The sequence below is a fragment of the Myiozetetes cayanensis genome, unplaced genomic scaffold (genome assembly GCF_022539395.1).
Source record: "Myiozetetes cayanensis isolate MyiCay16 unplaced genomic scaffold, myiCay2020 scf40, whole genome shotgun sequence".
NCBI classification, from domain to species: domain Eukaryota; kingdom Metazoa; phylum Chordata; class Aves; order Passeriformes; family Tyrannidae; genus Myiozetetes; species Myiozetetes cayanensis.
Genome location: NW_026087632.1, coordinates 1,254,117 through 1,269,051, shown reverse-complemented (window position 1 = coordinate 1,269,051; position 14,935 = coordinate 1,254,117). Strand labels below are relative to the sequence as shown.

Sequence of the window (14,935 nt, the reverse complement as noted above, 5' to 3'; positions counted from 1 at the left end):
GAACGACCTTAGGGTTAGGGTTGTGCTGCAGTGATACTCTGGAAGGACTAATCTATCTGCAACTCAAACCACGTTTTGCAGAAAGGCAATCTAGAATTATTTTGTGTGTTAATTGGGATTTCACCAAAGAAGGTGTAAACTATTATTTTTAACAAAATCGAAGCCAGATCAAGGGCTGGACTCTTTTCCTGGTGTGTGTGCACAAATCTTCACTGTTGCATCACCTCTTGGAAGAGCTTTGGTGACCGTATGGGGTGGGCTGACATGGTAGGATGTGATGTAATGTTTTGAAAAGCCTCACAATTCCTCTGAATTATGGTACCAGATCTACTGTGAGCTGTGGTGGTTGTGCATCTGCTCCTACTGCTTAGCTAAGGATTGCATTTGGCCCTTGGGGATATTTGAGTGTGGGAGAAAGGATCTACTCCCAAACTTGTGGAAATGTGAAAGCTTTGGTGATGGTTGGAAACAAATGAGGAGCTTTGTTAAGTATAAGTTGGTTTTTACAAGTTTATAGGTTGTCTTTCTTAAGTATAACTCCTCCTAACCTTAAATACAGTCACACATGTGTTTAGAGGATCAAGATCTCATTTGATTTTTCTTTCATCCCCTTGCAGAAGCTTTTAGTGTTAACAAAAGCTCAGCTGACTCTGGAGTAGCATCGTGGTACCCTACACAAGGCACAGTGTAAAAGAGCAAATTAGCACATGCACAGGAGGGGAAACGCTGTTATTATGGAATATTAGTAATTACCTCACTGTCAAGTTATGTCCATAGGTTGAAGGTGAAGGTAAGAAGGAAGGCAGTGGTGTCAGCAGAGGTACCTCATGATGCATCTGCTCAGTTTGCAGTGATACACTGATCATGCTGAACAGCAGTGGGTATCTCTGTGATTAATAGCACTAGATAAGAGTTTTTTTCTTCTATGGATTATTGTAACAAGGCTGTGTGAGGCAAGTGCATAAGATAACTCTGCACTGTCCTTTATGAAGTGTGTAATTTCAGTACGATCTTGCTGAGTTTAAAGGTTCATCACATTACCTGCTCAGCACTATTGGTGAGCTTTAATGAGTTACTCTTTGAGGTCAGCTGCCAGACTTGCTCCTGGTTTTCAGTTTCTAAAAATTATTTCCTTGTGGGTAATACCTGCCTCAAATTTCTGCACTGTCACTTGTAATGCTCGTCCTGACAGTGGCTCGGCTCAAGTGCCTGCAGAGGGGTGGGAGTGTAACAGGACACCACTGTTCAGGATCCATTTGCAGTCACTTCCTGATTCATGTGCAGAGGAAGATGAAGATGCAGCGACCTGCTGAGCAGGATCAGACTGATGTTGTGAACTGCCCCGTACAAATAAATCATTCCATCAAATTTAGCAGAAGGGTTTAAAAATCAGCAGTCGGCGATCAAAATTTCTGTAGCGTGATCTCTGGAAAGAGTGAGCTTGAGCTGTGCTTCGATGCTGCAGTGGCCAGCTAAGGGCACTCTTTGCACTTTGAAGTAGAAGTGTCTTGTCTCCTCTGCTGTCAAGCTCCTAAGCAGTGCTGATGTTCAGCAGCATTAACTCTTCTCCCACACATCTCCATCTTTCTTTCTTTTGAAGAGAAAAGAAGAAAGCCTGGCCCAGAGTGTTTGCTGGCAGCAGGCAGGACCATTAGTTCATTGATCTGTTATGATGCACAGGAGAGAAAAATGCCTCAGGATAGCTTGGTTTATGTTTTTCCTTAACCCATCAGACCTGAAATTATCCTGAAAGGAGTGCTTTCTTTCTGTCGACTTCTGTGTTGCTTCCTCTCGCCTTCCTGCCCCCACGTGCTCCTTTTCTTTATTTATAAGAAAGCACAAATGTATGCTCCCCAAAATCCCCATTCCTCTCTAATTTGAGCTCAGCAGAATGCACTTGGGGCCTTTTAATTTTCATTTCCTGTTGCAGTTGCAGCCATTTTTCTTAACAAAAAAAGAAAAGAGAGAAAAGAAAAAAAGAAACCCCAAGCCTTGGCTGAGTGCCCATTGCAGTCACTGAAGCAGCTGCTGGTTAGCCTTTACTCCAAGATAGGCTGGTGAAGGCAGCAGCAGGTTGTGAGTGGCCATGGGGACACCACCCTGCCCACTGTCTCCAGCACAGGACACTGGGGGTGAGGAAATGCTCCTCACTGTCAGCAAACATGTTCTTGATGTCAGCAGTCACGTGTGCTTGTGAGTGGCAGCATTTTGGGAGGGTGTGTATTTAGCTGGTTTATAGCTCGAGCTGTGAAACAAAACTAAGGTTCACATCTTCAGGGGCAGCCGATGCCCACTGTCCTTCGTGGCAGATGAATGAAACACCTCGTGACTCGTGTCCTTTGGCTTTTAACTCCAGGCTCTCCAGGACCTCCCCTTGGGAGTCAGGGTGGACAGTAATGAGTCCTGGCAGGGCTGGCTTTGCTGGGTGACACCAAAGGGAGAGCGTGTCCCCTGATCACAGTTCAGTGCCTGCAGAAGGAGGGGAGGATGTGTGCTGATCTCTGCTAATCAGCACAAAGCCTTGTGAGGGGAAAAAAAGGCTTGAATCTCTCTTGAGTTGTTGTAGAGAACAACAGAAATAAAATGCCTTGTTTGATGTTTAGTCTTATGACTTTCATCCTTTTTAAAAAAGGACATGTTGATTAATGACACCTTTCCTCATTGGGGCATTGGGTTCTGTTTAGTTTTTGATGGATAAATCACTTTTTCACTGCAAGAGCTGCTAATGATAGCCTTCTAAATGGGGAAATTTCTGCAAATCATTCTTGATTTTCAGGATAGAATTAGCAGAAACAGATCTAACAGAGTGCTCCTGAATCGAGAGCAGGCATCTCTGTGTGTGTTTCCTCTGGTGAAACAATGGACATCACTCTGCTTTTTAGACTTGACTGAGGAAGGCAAGGGATTCTTTTCAGGCAAGCTCTCCTTTATTGCCTTTCTCCTGTATTTATACCAGATTTTCTAGTCAGTAAGTTTGAAACTCATTCCTCTTCTCCCTAACATGCCTCTTGGAGGAGCATGTTGTGCACGTTTCGTGACTATGACAACAAGAAGGGCTGAAGCAGCCCTTAAGCATCACTGGGGGAGTGAAAGCAAGGGTTAATGCCTCATGCTGCTTCATCTGCCTGAGTACAATTAGCATCGTTCAGCAGCGTTTTACTACGGAGGAAAGGGCAGCCTGGCATTTATTAAAGACTGCCCCTTGCTGCTTGGCATTTCAGCATCACGTGTGGCTGGATGCACAGCCTGGAAATCAGGGAGGGACGCAGCTCCTGGCTGGGCTAGCGCTGCTGCAGGACATGCACAGGAGAGGGAGGCTTCACTGGAGGGGAAATGAGCACGAGGGACAATGGTGGCCTGTTTTCACTCATGATTCCTTTATGGGAAGGTTAAAGGAGAAAAACATGCACACTTGGGTGTGTAGGCTGAAGGCAATCCACCAGTGATGCCCTGCCTCTCACTTCCAAGTGACAGTGTTTAATTAGAGCCTGCTGGGATGAGCCCTCCTGACTCCGGGGCATTTGTGGTTGGGCAGGACTTGTGGAGTTTGCTGCCGGCATACTTTACGCTGTTGGATTGATCCTGTTTTCATTGTGGTTTTCAACTTTTGAAGATTACCTTTTAATCTCAGAAAATTGGTTGTTGAGGTAATTGCCTGGGGAATTACGGCTGGGGAATATGCGTTGGTTCTCACGAGCGTTGTGGTGCTGTTTGCAGGACAGAAGATCCAACTGAAGTGAAAAAAAATACTCTCTTGTATAAGTGCTTCTCATTCAGTCCTCTGACTCCGGGTATAGTGATGTAAACATGCTCCTTCTGTTGATTACACTTCTGAAGAGACAGCCCTTGCCCGTGGTGTGATGGTGTGGAAGTATGTGGGAAATGCCAGTCAAGGCTCAGGGTGCAGGTCAGGAGTGCACACACCCTTCTCACGTTGATCCTGAAGTCCAAAAGGAGGTGTTAGTCCTGGCAAGTTGGGTTTATGACCACATCAGATGAAGAAAAATTTACTAATGCAGGGATTGCCTTTGAAAACTGCTGCAGAGCATAAAAGTGCTGGAGTGTTGTCACTGTGAAGTTTGTCCTTCCTCCTGTATTGGCTGGATAAATCTCTTCCCAGGATAAGTACATTTTCACACTAGTGCTTAGGTTGATTTCATCTGCTTCTTCATGTAATGGGAGAGTGGGAGAGGTGAAGTATAGAAGCAAAACTTGTTTATTGTGTTCCTGACTGGTTATTTGTTTGGTTTTTTTTTTTTTTTTAAGATTTACTACTATTCTGTATTTCACAGGGCATTGGGACTCTCGTGTCCCTACTGTAGGTCAGGAAACTGAGGCAGAAAGCGATGGAATGGCTGTCCAAACAGCCAAGAAATGTACTGAAGAGCTGGGAATAAAACCAGTCTCTGGAGATTTATAGCTCCTAATACTTAGCTTATTTACAGAGACTGCCTGAAGGGAAGCAGTTGCAAAAAATTAGATTCCACATTTAATATAAGCAAGCGGTTTATGAGTAAGGGCGGTTTAGTTTCTTGTTTGTTCCCCCTGTCCCCGGCATATTTTCTTTAATCTTTGGGAGGGAAGAATTTCTGTGAAGAATTTCTATGAGAGGTGAATTTCCAGGATTAGAAAGAGCGTGAAAATATTGCAGATGACTTACAAAGCCTCAGTAAATTGCTTGTCACTTCACTTGCTCCAGCCTCTTCTGAGAGCAGCCGCATTCCAAGGCATGGGAGTAAATTCCTGCCGGGTGTTATGCGTGTGGATTGCAGTGAGTGGTTCCCATGGTTCCCTCCCCTCCTGCCTTTGTGTCCCTCTCAGGGGAATGGTGGGGCACGAGAGAGGCCTTTAACACATTTCCAGGTTGCATCATTCCTAGTGGTGTGCAGGATGTGGTGAACCAAGGGGTAGTTTAAAATAGCTGATGCTTGTGTTTCTCTTTCTGAATGAGCAAAAGTGTTGCTCTTTGTGATGCCTGTTGGGGCTGTTTTGTGGGAGGACAGGTTCGATATTTTAAGTGAGAAGAGGGTAATCTTTTCACCTCCTTAGCATGTTTTATCTGTATACCACGGAGGGGCTGCCTCAAATTGTAACTCAACAATGGGGTGATGGGCTGGGACAACCTAAGACATTTCAGCGTGGCTCAGGAGCGTCCAGAATTAATTGCTACTTCATACCCGGTGAGTGGCCTTTGTGAAACAAAAGGATGGCTTTGCCACGGGCAGGTGTCCATGTAATGACAGCTTTGAGATCCAGAAAACAGTTGGAACGTCTGAGACTACTGGGGGAGTGCCAGAGAAGCAGAGCTGCTCGCCTTGCCGAGGAGAGAGCGGGCAGAGGGAGCAGCTCTGTCACACCCCAGCTGGGACCTGCAAGGGCAGGTCTGGGAGGGCGTAGGGAGAGACTAAAGCTGTGGCTGCTCCTCGTGCTGGGTCTTGTGTGTGCCTCTGAGACTCAAGAGCTGTCATGTTAACACCTTTCCTCGTAAATTCCCTTTTGAAGCAAACCGCTTCTTAGCTGCTTCAGCGATTTCCACACCTGAAGCCAAGCTCTCAGCTTCAGTGATGCCTTGGGACACGCCTGTAAGAGCACCCTACATCCCAAATCACAAAAGCACTGGAAATGGAGCAGTCACGCCTTGGAACAAAGAAGTCAAGCACTGGGGATTTTAAGTGAAGTGTCTCCTGCATTGCTCCGAGCCATTTCCACTGTCTTGATTTAGACTGTGCTTTATCAGGTTTTTCTTTTGAGGGCTCATATCAAAAGAGTATTGACCAAGGAAAGAGGCTACAGCTGTGTCCAGTATGGCCAACATCTGGCCCCTAGCTCTTGTGACAGTATGTGGAGCTGCTGCTTAGCTGCTGATGGAGGCACAATTGCTTTTAGCCCTCCAGTGCAAGTTAATGCAGTTTAAGTGTCTAGCTAACTAAGCTGACAGGCTAAATTAGACTTTTATCATCAAATCCCAGCAGCATGAAGCAATATATTCTAAATATAGTCTTCAGTATGCTTTTACCATTAAGAAAAAAAAGCCATCGGCAGAAGGTCTCTCTAATCTGTGAGGAGGATATTGTGATCTTATAAGGCATTTGCATTTCTTCCTGCTGAACCTGAAACCTCGTTAAATCTTGTGTAAGACTGATGATCACACTGTGGCTTAGTTCGAATGGAAGGACAGGAGCATCAGAGCTGGACCATTCTGCTGCCATCCTGTCCCTCCTGGCATTGCCAGAGCATCCCTGCTGGTTTGTATGGCTGATGGCTTGGCACAAGGGAACTCTACAGTCAATTCCTCCTCTGCCAGGCTGCCCTCAGATCTCTGAGAACACACAGGAGCCTGGTATTAATTCCAGCAACACAACACTCTGAAGCCATCTGAACCTTGTACTGCGATATCAAAAACTTCTTGCTTGCTTTTGGGAGGTTTTATTTTCTTTTTCCTCTCAAATGTCAGTCTCTTAAAAGCATCAGCACTTTGCCCTAGTGATACATAATGGCACAAAAATGCCTGCTGTGTCTATGCTGCAGCTTCCCCAGTGCTGCTGAGGAGGGTTTGGCAGCAGGGAGGTGAGTGAGATGAAGCAGCTCTTCAGTGAAAAGTTGAGAGAGCAGTCTGTGACTGAGCTTTGCTGGTGTCCAGGACTTCAGCTGTCAGAAAGGAGGGATGAGCTCTGCTGGCTCTGCTTGGTGCCCCTCCAGCCCCCACCACGCTGTGGTGCTGCGAGCAGCCCTGGCACCCAGCTGAAGGGAGCCAAGGAGGCCTGAGTCAGTGGGAGGGGAGGGTTAGGTCATGCTCAGAGGGTTGGGATGTTTAGGGGAGCACATGACAATGCCTGTGTCTCACTGCAATCCAAGCCTAGTGCGTTCATTTAAGGACTTTGCTGAGAAACTGTTTAGTCACAGCGCTGCTCTGTTAGCTGAAGAATGCAAGAATGGCCACTTTACAAGAAAATTTAAAAGGAAAATATATGAGTACAATGCACAAGGGGAATATACTTTCCTGTATTAAATTCCTTGCTCCCTATAAAGATGCACCAATCTCTTCAGAGCAGCGTTTTTATGCACATTGGTATTACTTTTTTGGATCATTTTTGGTCATGAAGAATTTGTTGTTATGGAAAATGTGCAGTGCTTGGTGAAGCCACGGAAAACCTCTCGTATTTTGAATCAGATAAGCAGAAGGAACTAGGAGCTGAACTGGTGCTGGAACTTTGTAATTAAATCCACATTGACAGTGCAGAAACATGAACAAAAATGCAACTGACTTTTAGTGCCAATTAATCTTCTGGTGCATATTAACATATCCTGATTAGTTTAATGTTGATGAGACATACTGATAATTAAAAGGTATTATTAAAAGCATTTTGTGTTATTTTGTGGTTCTAGCAGTCTAGTTCAGCAAATTTGGAAGCATAACCAGCATAGCTGTGTGAATTTCGTGATTTTTGGGACCTGCTTTGGGCTAAGTAGAGGCAGAGTGACAGATCAAAGAAAGAGGCAAATAAGGCAGCACTGTTCTGAATTTCCCTGAGGCCTAGTCTGGCTTTTGAGCCTGACTGAGACCAACCTTTGCATCTCCTGTATGTTCTGGGGTTCTGAGGGAAGCATTTGGAACTCTCCAAGCAGTTGTGTTTCAGAGATTCTTCACATTTCGTGGTCAGTGAACAGCTGCGCTGCGACAAAGAACTTCTTTTGAAAGGTTGGGTTTAAAATCTCAACAATCTTGTTAAGAAGAACTTGATACCTTAGCAAGTGTGCTAAAACTTCATGGAATTGGGAAAATGTTCTTCTCAAAGCTTGGAGTTTTGTGTGAAAGCCTCTTTCAGTGTGATGGGTTTCATGCAAAAAAACCCCTATCTGTGCGTCTGTAAGACGATTGAGATCGTGTTCCTCCTGCAAAACAAACAGATGAGTTTGTGTAATCATCAAACCTAGAGGAACCTTCGTCTTTTATTAGGTCTGTCTGTTGAAAATCAGTACTTTAAATGCAGTTTAACTGCAGTTTGATCCAGGGTTTCATTTGAAGTGAACCACGCTTGATCATTTTATATAACGTTGCATTTTTTGGATGAGTCTGCCTCATCCATTTGCTGTCCATGTTCCTTTTTCCATTTGTAATTGTTATGGAGAGTTTTGAATTCTTGAGATTTATTTTCAGACCCCATTGACTGAAGATTAAATTTGTAGAATTGCTATGATTTTTAGCAATGAGATTTTCTAGGCTGTGATAGCACAGTGCTTTGGGTCTGCTGATGTGAGAAATGGTGCAAACACAAAAGTTGATTTAATAGCATCTTGGTCAATGACACTAGTTTTGGTAAACCTTTATCAGCTCATTATGGTGGATTTCCCATGGGTGTTATAACTGGCTTTTGGGCAGCATTCCCTAGTGGTTTTGGGGGGAGGAGAGGAGAAGGACCCCATGGACTGGTGTGGCTGGTAGGGGATGGCACCTTGGTACTGCTTTTGCCCTGATCTTGGGGAATCTGGAAGACAAGGACTTTGATAGTCCCTTGATATTGGTGTCTTGCTGTAATTTCCTCGAGGCAGCAGAACGTGGTGCTTTGCAGCCCTCAGGTCAGAAACTTTTATTTTGTGAATAAATACCCTAAAGGGAATCATTCCAGTGTAACTGTGAACAGTTTGCTTCCCTAGTAGGTGGGAAAAGGAGTTTTGGAAGAGGACAAAGAGCAGGATAACTTTGACATGTATTTCTGTGCTTTAGATAATGTTAAAGCAAAAGTGGATGGGTAGATGCTGGACTTGGGAATGTGTGAAGGTTTAGGAGTTCCATGCATAGCAGTAAAAAGTCAGTTTTCCCTTTAAAAGCTTGATTTAAAACAGGTCTGGGCTGTTGCCATGGCAAGTAATTGCACTGCCCTGTAATTTTGCACAATTTTGTTAAAAGTTTCCTGTTCTACATAGTCTGTTGTGATGGAAGTCTCCAAAACAGTGAGTGGTTGACAGCAGACCGTGGAATTAACAACATACCTTCAAGCCTCCCAACAAAAATATGTTCTCTTTTCTGCAAACTGGTAAACTGACAAAAACCTGTCATGTAAGAGTAAGATTTTAAATGCAGAATTTATTGCTGCAAGGTTTTATTGAGGAAAAAAATGCACAAATCTGTGAAAAATAAAGGGATATTTTACACAGGTAATTCAATGTTAATAGCTCTTCCAAAATTACATTAAGCATTCTGCATCAAGGCTTAAGGCAATTCCCGGCTCTGGGAGATTAAGTGGTTTCTTGCACCTTTCTCTGAAGCATCTGGCATTAGCCTCTGTAGGAGACAGGATATTGGATTTATGGAAGCACCCAGTCTCATCCGCTGCGGCAGCTTCTGTGTTTAAATACAGATTGTGACTTGGGCAAAATGATGACCCTCTCTTCTTCAGCTGTTACAGGAACCTGAGGCCCAGCCTCTGCATGGGAAGTTTTAAAAGCAAATGAGTCAGTATTGCCAGGAATCCTTCCCTGGGTGGCATTCCTGAGCTCCTCTGTGGAATCATGGCTTGGACCCTGTGGTCTGGCTGATCAGCTGTGGCTCTGGGTGTGCTGAGTGTGTTTGTTGGCATCCTGCAGCCAAGCAAAGGTGCCACTTCGCTGGGCAAAGAGGTGCCCAGAGTCCCTTCCTCTGGGCCAGAGATTTGTCATACATGCTGCTCCATAAAAAGTGGATCTTAATTTTGTTATGGGAAAAAAAACGTAGTGTATTTGAGAAGCTGGCATGATTTTTGTTATCCCTTTAACATTTATGGAGATCTTGGGTATTAGGCTTTTAAGCTGCTTTGTTGAAACTCATTTGACAAGGACTTGCACAGATGGTGCTTTACTTTCTGTCTGAAATGTGTCGCTTTTTATTTCCCTCGGGTCGTCTTGGTGAATCTGGCTAGAATTTCTTCAATGGATGTTTGCTTATCTGAAATAAAATTTAGTCTGATAGGAGCAATATCTGGGTGTCTTTAATCACAGGCAGAGCTAGCATATTTGATCAGCAGTTTCTGCCCTGGTATAGACAGTAGTTTCTGTGTTATTAATATGCCTGCTTTCATATACAGAAGTAATAAAATACTGGAGTCTGTTTCTCTTCAAAGCAGATTTTTTTTTTCTGCACTAACAGTATTTTTTCTGGAGAGCTGTCAAAAGATGATCACTTCAAAATGTGTGACTAGACAAGGAGCTTGAGATGCAGCTCCGTCCTTGACCTGGCCTGATATTAATTTTGGCTATGAAAACTTGCCATGTGGACAGTGGCATCCCAAAAGATCCCGTGGCACCTGAAAGCTCCGGATAGGCCTTGGGTTGGACTGTGGTGAATGCGTGTGCAGCGCTTAAAAGATGTCATGTGTAATCCCATCGATTCTGGCCCATCTGCCAGGCAGTGTGTTACAAATAAAACTGCTGAAAGTGGTCAGCTCTGCTCTGCAACATCTCCCAGGCACAGCCATGGGCGGGCTCCTTCCCACAGCCCCTGGGGTGTCCGTGTGGGGACCGTCACCTGCAAAACGAAAACCCCCAAAGAAGCAGCAGCAGGAGGCGAAATAATGCAAATGTCAGGTCTAGACAGAGCCAGGCTGTGCTGCGGGGGCTGGACCCGTGACCTGTCTGTAAGTGCCTCTGCTGGGGATGACGTCTCGGAGCAGGGAGCGGAGCCGGCCGCGGCCGCTGACCTAATTCAGCCCTGCTGACCCCGCGGGCTTAGCCTGCTTCTGGAGCAGCCCTGCTGACCCCGGCTGGGAGGGGGGTGTAATCCCCAGCCATGAGCAGCTGCAGGGAGCTGTGTCAGGGCGAGTAAGCGTGGAACAGGCTGCTAATACCGCAGGGATTCTGGTTTTGCAGAAGCGAGCCTGACCCCGCCACGGAGAACGTGCGTGCGCAGCAGTGCCTGGTCACCTTGCAGTCATCTGGTTGAAAACCAGTCTTGTTTTAGCAGTCAGTACGTTGTTGTTCCCTCCCACAAGGGTTCTGTGTGAGCATTCTGTGCATCACAAAGTACCTTGGATTGTGGGTAATGGATAATTCGGGTGCTGGGGGTTTATTTTCACGAGCCCAGTGTTGGCCACTTGATAGCGTTTGGAGGTCTGATCCCAGAAGAGGAGAGTGTAGGAAAAGGTTACATTCCTTTGCATCAAAGAGAAATGTATGAGGGTAAATATTATCAAGTATTTCAAACTGAAGTTACTTATGCAAACTTCTAGGTTTACTGATAAAAGATGTGTTCTCTCTGACTGTCCTCTAGGCTTTTGGACAGGCCCATACCAACCACAAGAAGGTAGCAGCAGATGGAGAGAGCAGAGAGGAGACCTTGATCCAGGAATCAGCTACCAAAGAAGAGTACTACATGAAGAAGGTGATGGAGCTGCAGACAGAACTGAAGCAGATCAGAAATGTCCTTGCCAACACGCAGTCTGAAAATGAACGCCTTAATTCCGTCGCACAGGAGCTGAAGGAGGTGAGCGAGGGGGTGCAGGGTGCACCACAGCCTGCATTGTCAGGCTTTCTTGTGCTGTGTAACACCAAAAAAAAAAAAAAAGGAAGATTCTTGAGCTGAAAGGTGATTTGACAAGCATGTGTTTAGCAGTGCTGGTGCTGTGGGTGCTGCATATCAATTCCCTCAGTCCCAGAACTGCTGCCTTGAAAAGCAGAGGAACCTGTTTGGGCCAAGCACAAGGATCCTCGAATGCACTTTTTCTGCCTCCCTCCCAGTGCAGATTTTCTTGCTGCAGAATATTTGTGGCATGATTTCGCTTTATATCGGGTTTTCCACCCTGCCTTCTGAGAGTGTGGGGTCATAGCAAGACACTGAATTGCACAAAGAGACTCATAATAAACTTTATAGTCTTGTATTTTCTCTCATGAAGTGACAGCTTTTACTTTTACATAGGTTGCTTAACTTACTGCTTCAAAGTAACTTTGACCTTTTTTTTGTTTTCTTATTGCAGCCTCGTATATTTAAGGGGAAATAATCGCTAAGAAATTATAAATTATAAAGTTTAATTACTTAAAAAACCTGTAGCTCAGCACAAGTCACTGTGGCACTGGTGCAGAAAAGATTGTTTGGAGAGCTCAAACCATTGGCTCAGTTTAGAGTGGTAAAAGCTGCAGAGACTGGAAACCACAGATGGATGGATTAAACAGTCAGCAATTATTACTCCTGAGCTTTCTTGCACCTTCCTTTGAAGCACTGGGGACTAGTCTGGTCTAGTCCTGAGCTGATTGACTGCCCTGAGGGGAGGTTATCCAAGAGCTCGAGTCTGAGTCTCAGCTTACTCCCTATGATCACAGCTGGAAGTGTCTCATGGAATTTCTTCTTTGTATAGTAAGAAATACACGGATAATATTTGGTGATAAAATAAATAAGGAAATGTGGGCTACTTCTGTGGAGATGTGGTGGTTCCCTAGTACCTCTTGTTGGGGTATGACAGAAGATTCATGGTGCAAACTGTCACAGGTGATCAAACAGGCCAGTCAACATCCTTAACTCCCTGGGTCCTGCCTGTGGGATAAGAGAACTGGAATCAGGCCTCGTCCTTACACAGGGAACCAGTTCCTGCAAACACACACAACTCTTACCTATATTTCCTAACCTTTAAGAGTAGCTTAACAGAAAAGCTTCGCACCCCAGAGGCAGCCTGGTGTCTCTGAGGGATTGCAGACCCTGCTCAAAGAGTGCTGAGCAGCAGAGTTCCAGTCTGCTCCCAGTGTCACTGCAGCTGGAGGGGATTTTTTTCCTTCCAGATACTGCCACATTCCAGTCCCCTCTGCTTGGAGCTCCGTTTTGCTTTATGCAGCCCTCAGATGAGCTGTTTGCAAGGTTTTAAAGGAGGTTTTGTCTTGTGCTCTATCCTTCCACCTCCCCCATGCACAAAGACCCCAGTGAGGATGGAAGAGTGCTGGAAGAGAAGTGGGTGTTGACAAGTTTCTTGTGAAGATTCTATTTTTTTTTTAAGCTTCCCTCTGTTGGAGGAGGGAAGAGGCATTTAGTCACTTGACTAGAAATAAAGGCTGATGATAATTGAACTGGCTGTGACCGATTCTAAACTTTGAATGAAAACTGAGCTCAGTAAAAGAAAAATGAAAGTCAAAATGCAATGTGAAGAACAGCTGGAATCATGCAGTTAGGGGTTCCTCTGCCTGTTGCTCTGTGTCATGGTGCTGCATGTGTTCATGCTTCTTTTTAGCCTCGCTGTTTCTGCTCCTGCTGGTAAACTGGGGTGGGGCGAAGGGGCGAGGAGGGGGAAAAAAAAAGAAGTGGCATGAAAGCTTTGGTGTTAAAATGAAAACATCTGGGCCAGTTGACCGTGTGTGGGTTGGCATTCTTTTCCTCTGAAGATGCCCATTTGTGTGTTGCATTCTGGTTTGATTTGCCTTATGATTACTGGTAGGGGGTGTGAACAGAGCCTGTATCGGCCTCCTCACGGCCCACAAAACAGCCAAACCAATGGGAGCAACTTGAGGGACTTGGCTTTTCTCTCCTATGGTGCATCAGAAAGAGGTTCAAACAGCCCCTGTTTCACCATTGCTGTCCAGTAAGTGGAAGCAGGAGGGTATGCACAGGCCTCCTGTGATTAATTTATAGGTCAAAAAGCGAATTTAATTGGAAGGCTTTGTGTTAGAGAAATCAGGGAGAACATGTGGCTGTAGTGAGCTGGTTAGCAAGAAGAGCAGCGTGGTTTTCCTCGGTCCCTGGTGCCATGCTTAGCTTCAGCCCTGTCTCCTGGTGGAAGTTTTATGTTGATATTAGTCCAAGGAGACACTGTGCTGGGAAAAAGGCTGCTGTAGTCTGAACGTGTTGGGGACGAAGGTGGAACATGATCTGCTGTTTTATACTGCAGAGACAGAGTGGAAATTCCTTCCTTCAGTTTTTTGCTGACTGCTGGTGACAGAAAAACTACTGTGGCTCTTCTCCATCTTGTTGTGGAGAATGTTTGTAGACAGACCTAGTCTTTATTGTGTGTGTTTTGGAAGCCCCGGGTTAGTGCCTATCAAGAGCACTGACTTGCAGGATGTCTGGGGAAACAGGAGAATTTACTTCCACTGCAACTGTTCTGGATTTGATCCAGGTAAGAGGGAGGATGTGGAAACTGCTTGTCTGTGTGTCCTCTGGCCAGGCAGGGGGCTCTTCCTGTCAAAACCTGAAGGAAGTTCAAAAGAAAGCAAAACAAAACCCCACAGGAAATCAACTGGGGCTGAATCTCTGCTTTATTTTCAAGGAAGATTTACTTGTCAGGGCTGGCTGCAAACATTTTTATCTGCTGTTTTGTAGCTGTCTTGACAGGATAGCTTCACTGTTGCTAGGACTTTCTTGAAAGAATCTGTTCAGCCCTTAGTAGTGGCACAAGGAGGATGGTCGAGCTCACCAGTGGCAGCTCCCCTTGGGTTGAAACAAGACATTGTCCTACATCAGTTGGAAGCACATTCCAGATGCCATCGTTCCTTTGGTGACCTCTCAGGACACTTGCACAGAAGCAAGGTGTTGTTTCTGGCAGGAGAAGAGTGATACTTGGCACACTTGGGGTTGCTGCAGCAGGCACGAGTGATTTTGATGCCTTCTGATGAATTATCTAACTGTGGCCTGTCAAGGCAGGCCCACGGGGTGGTTACCCAGGACGAGTTTCAGTGCTTATTATCAACCAGCTCAGCAGCTCCTGGGTCCTGGAAGAGTCACTGGGAGGAGAAATTGTTAATTGCTATTCCATTTTAGTCTGCTTTTGTCCCTGCTGTGTTTTAGTGGCACCAAAGCAGATTTCATAGGGTGATCTGGCTGTGAAGTCATGAGGTGGCTGTGGCCAAAACAGAGAAGCTGAGAAATAAAGGAGGGTTTCCTTCCCAGGAAAGGAAGAGGTGTTCTGATTATGTAAACCAGAGAAGGAAATCTCCTCTAATGTGTGTTCTTTTATATATGTTAAGAGAAACAGCTGACATGACGTGG

The 14,935-nt window shown here is 45.3% G+C and overlaps 1 protein-coding gene across 3 annotated transcripts in view; it reads left to right on the top strand.

The window, feature by feature from the left end:
- BICD2 (BICD cargo adaptor 2) overlaps positions 1–14,935 on the top strand; it is a 68,768-nt gene that overhangs the window by 23,770 nt on the left and 30,063 nt on the right. For all 3 annotated transcript variants that reach the window (XM_050330262.1, XM_050330261.1, XM_050330260.1), the window contains exon 2: positions 11,243–11,455. In XM_050330262.1, the coding sequence (XP_050186219.1) occupies positions 11,243–11,455 (213 nt within the window). The remainder of the gene's footprint in view (positions 1–11,242; positions 11,456–14,935) is intronic.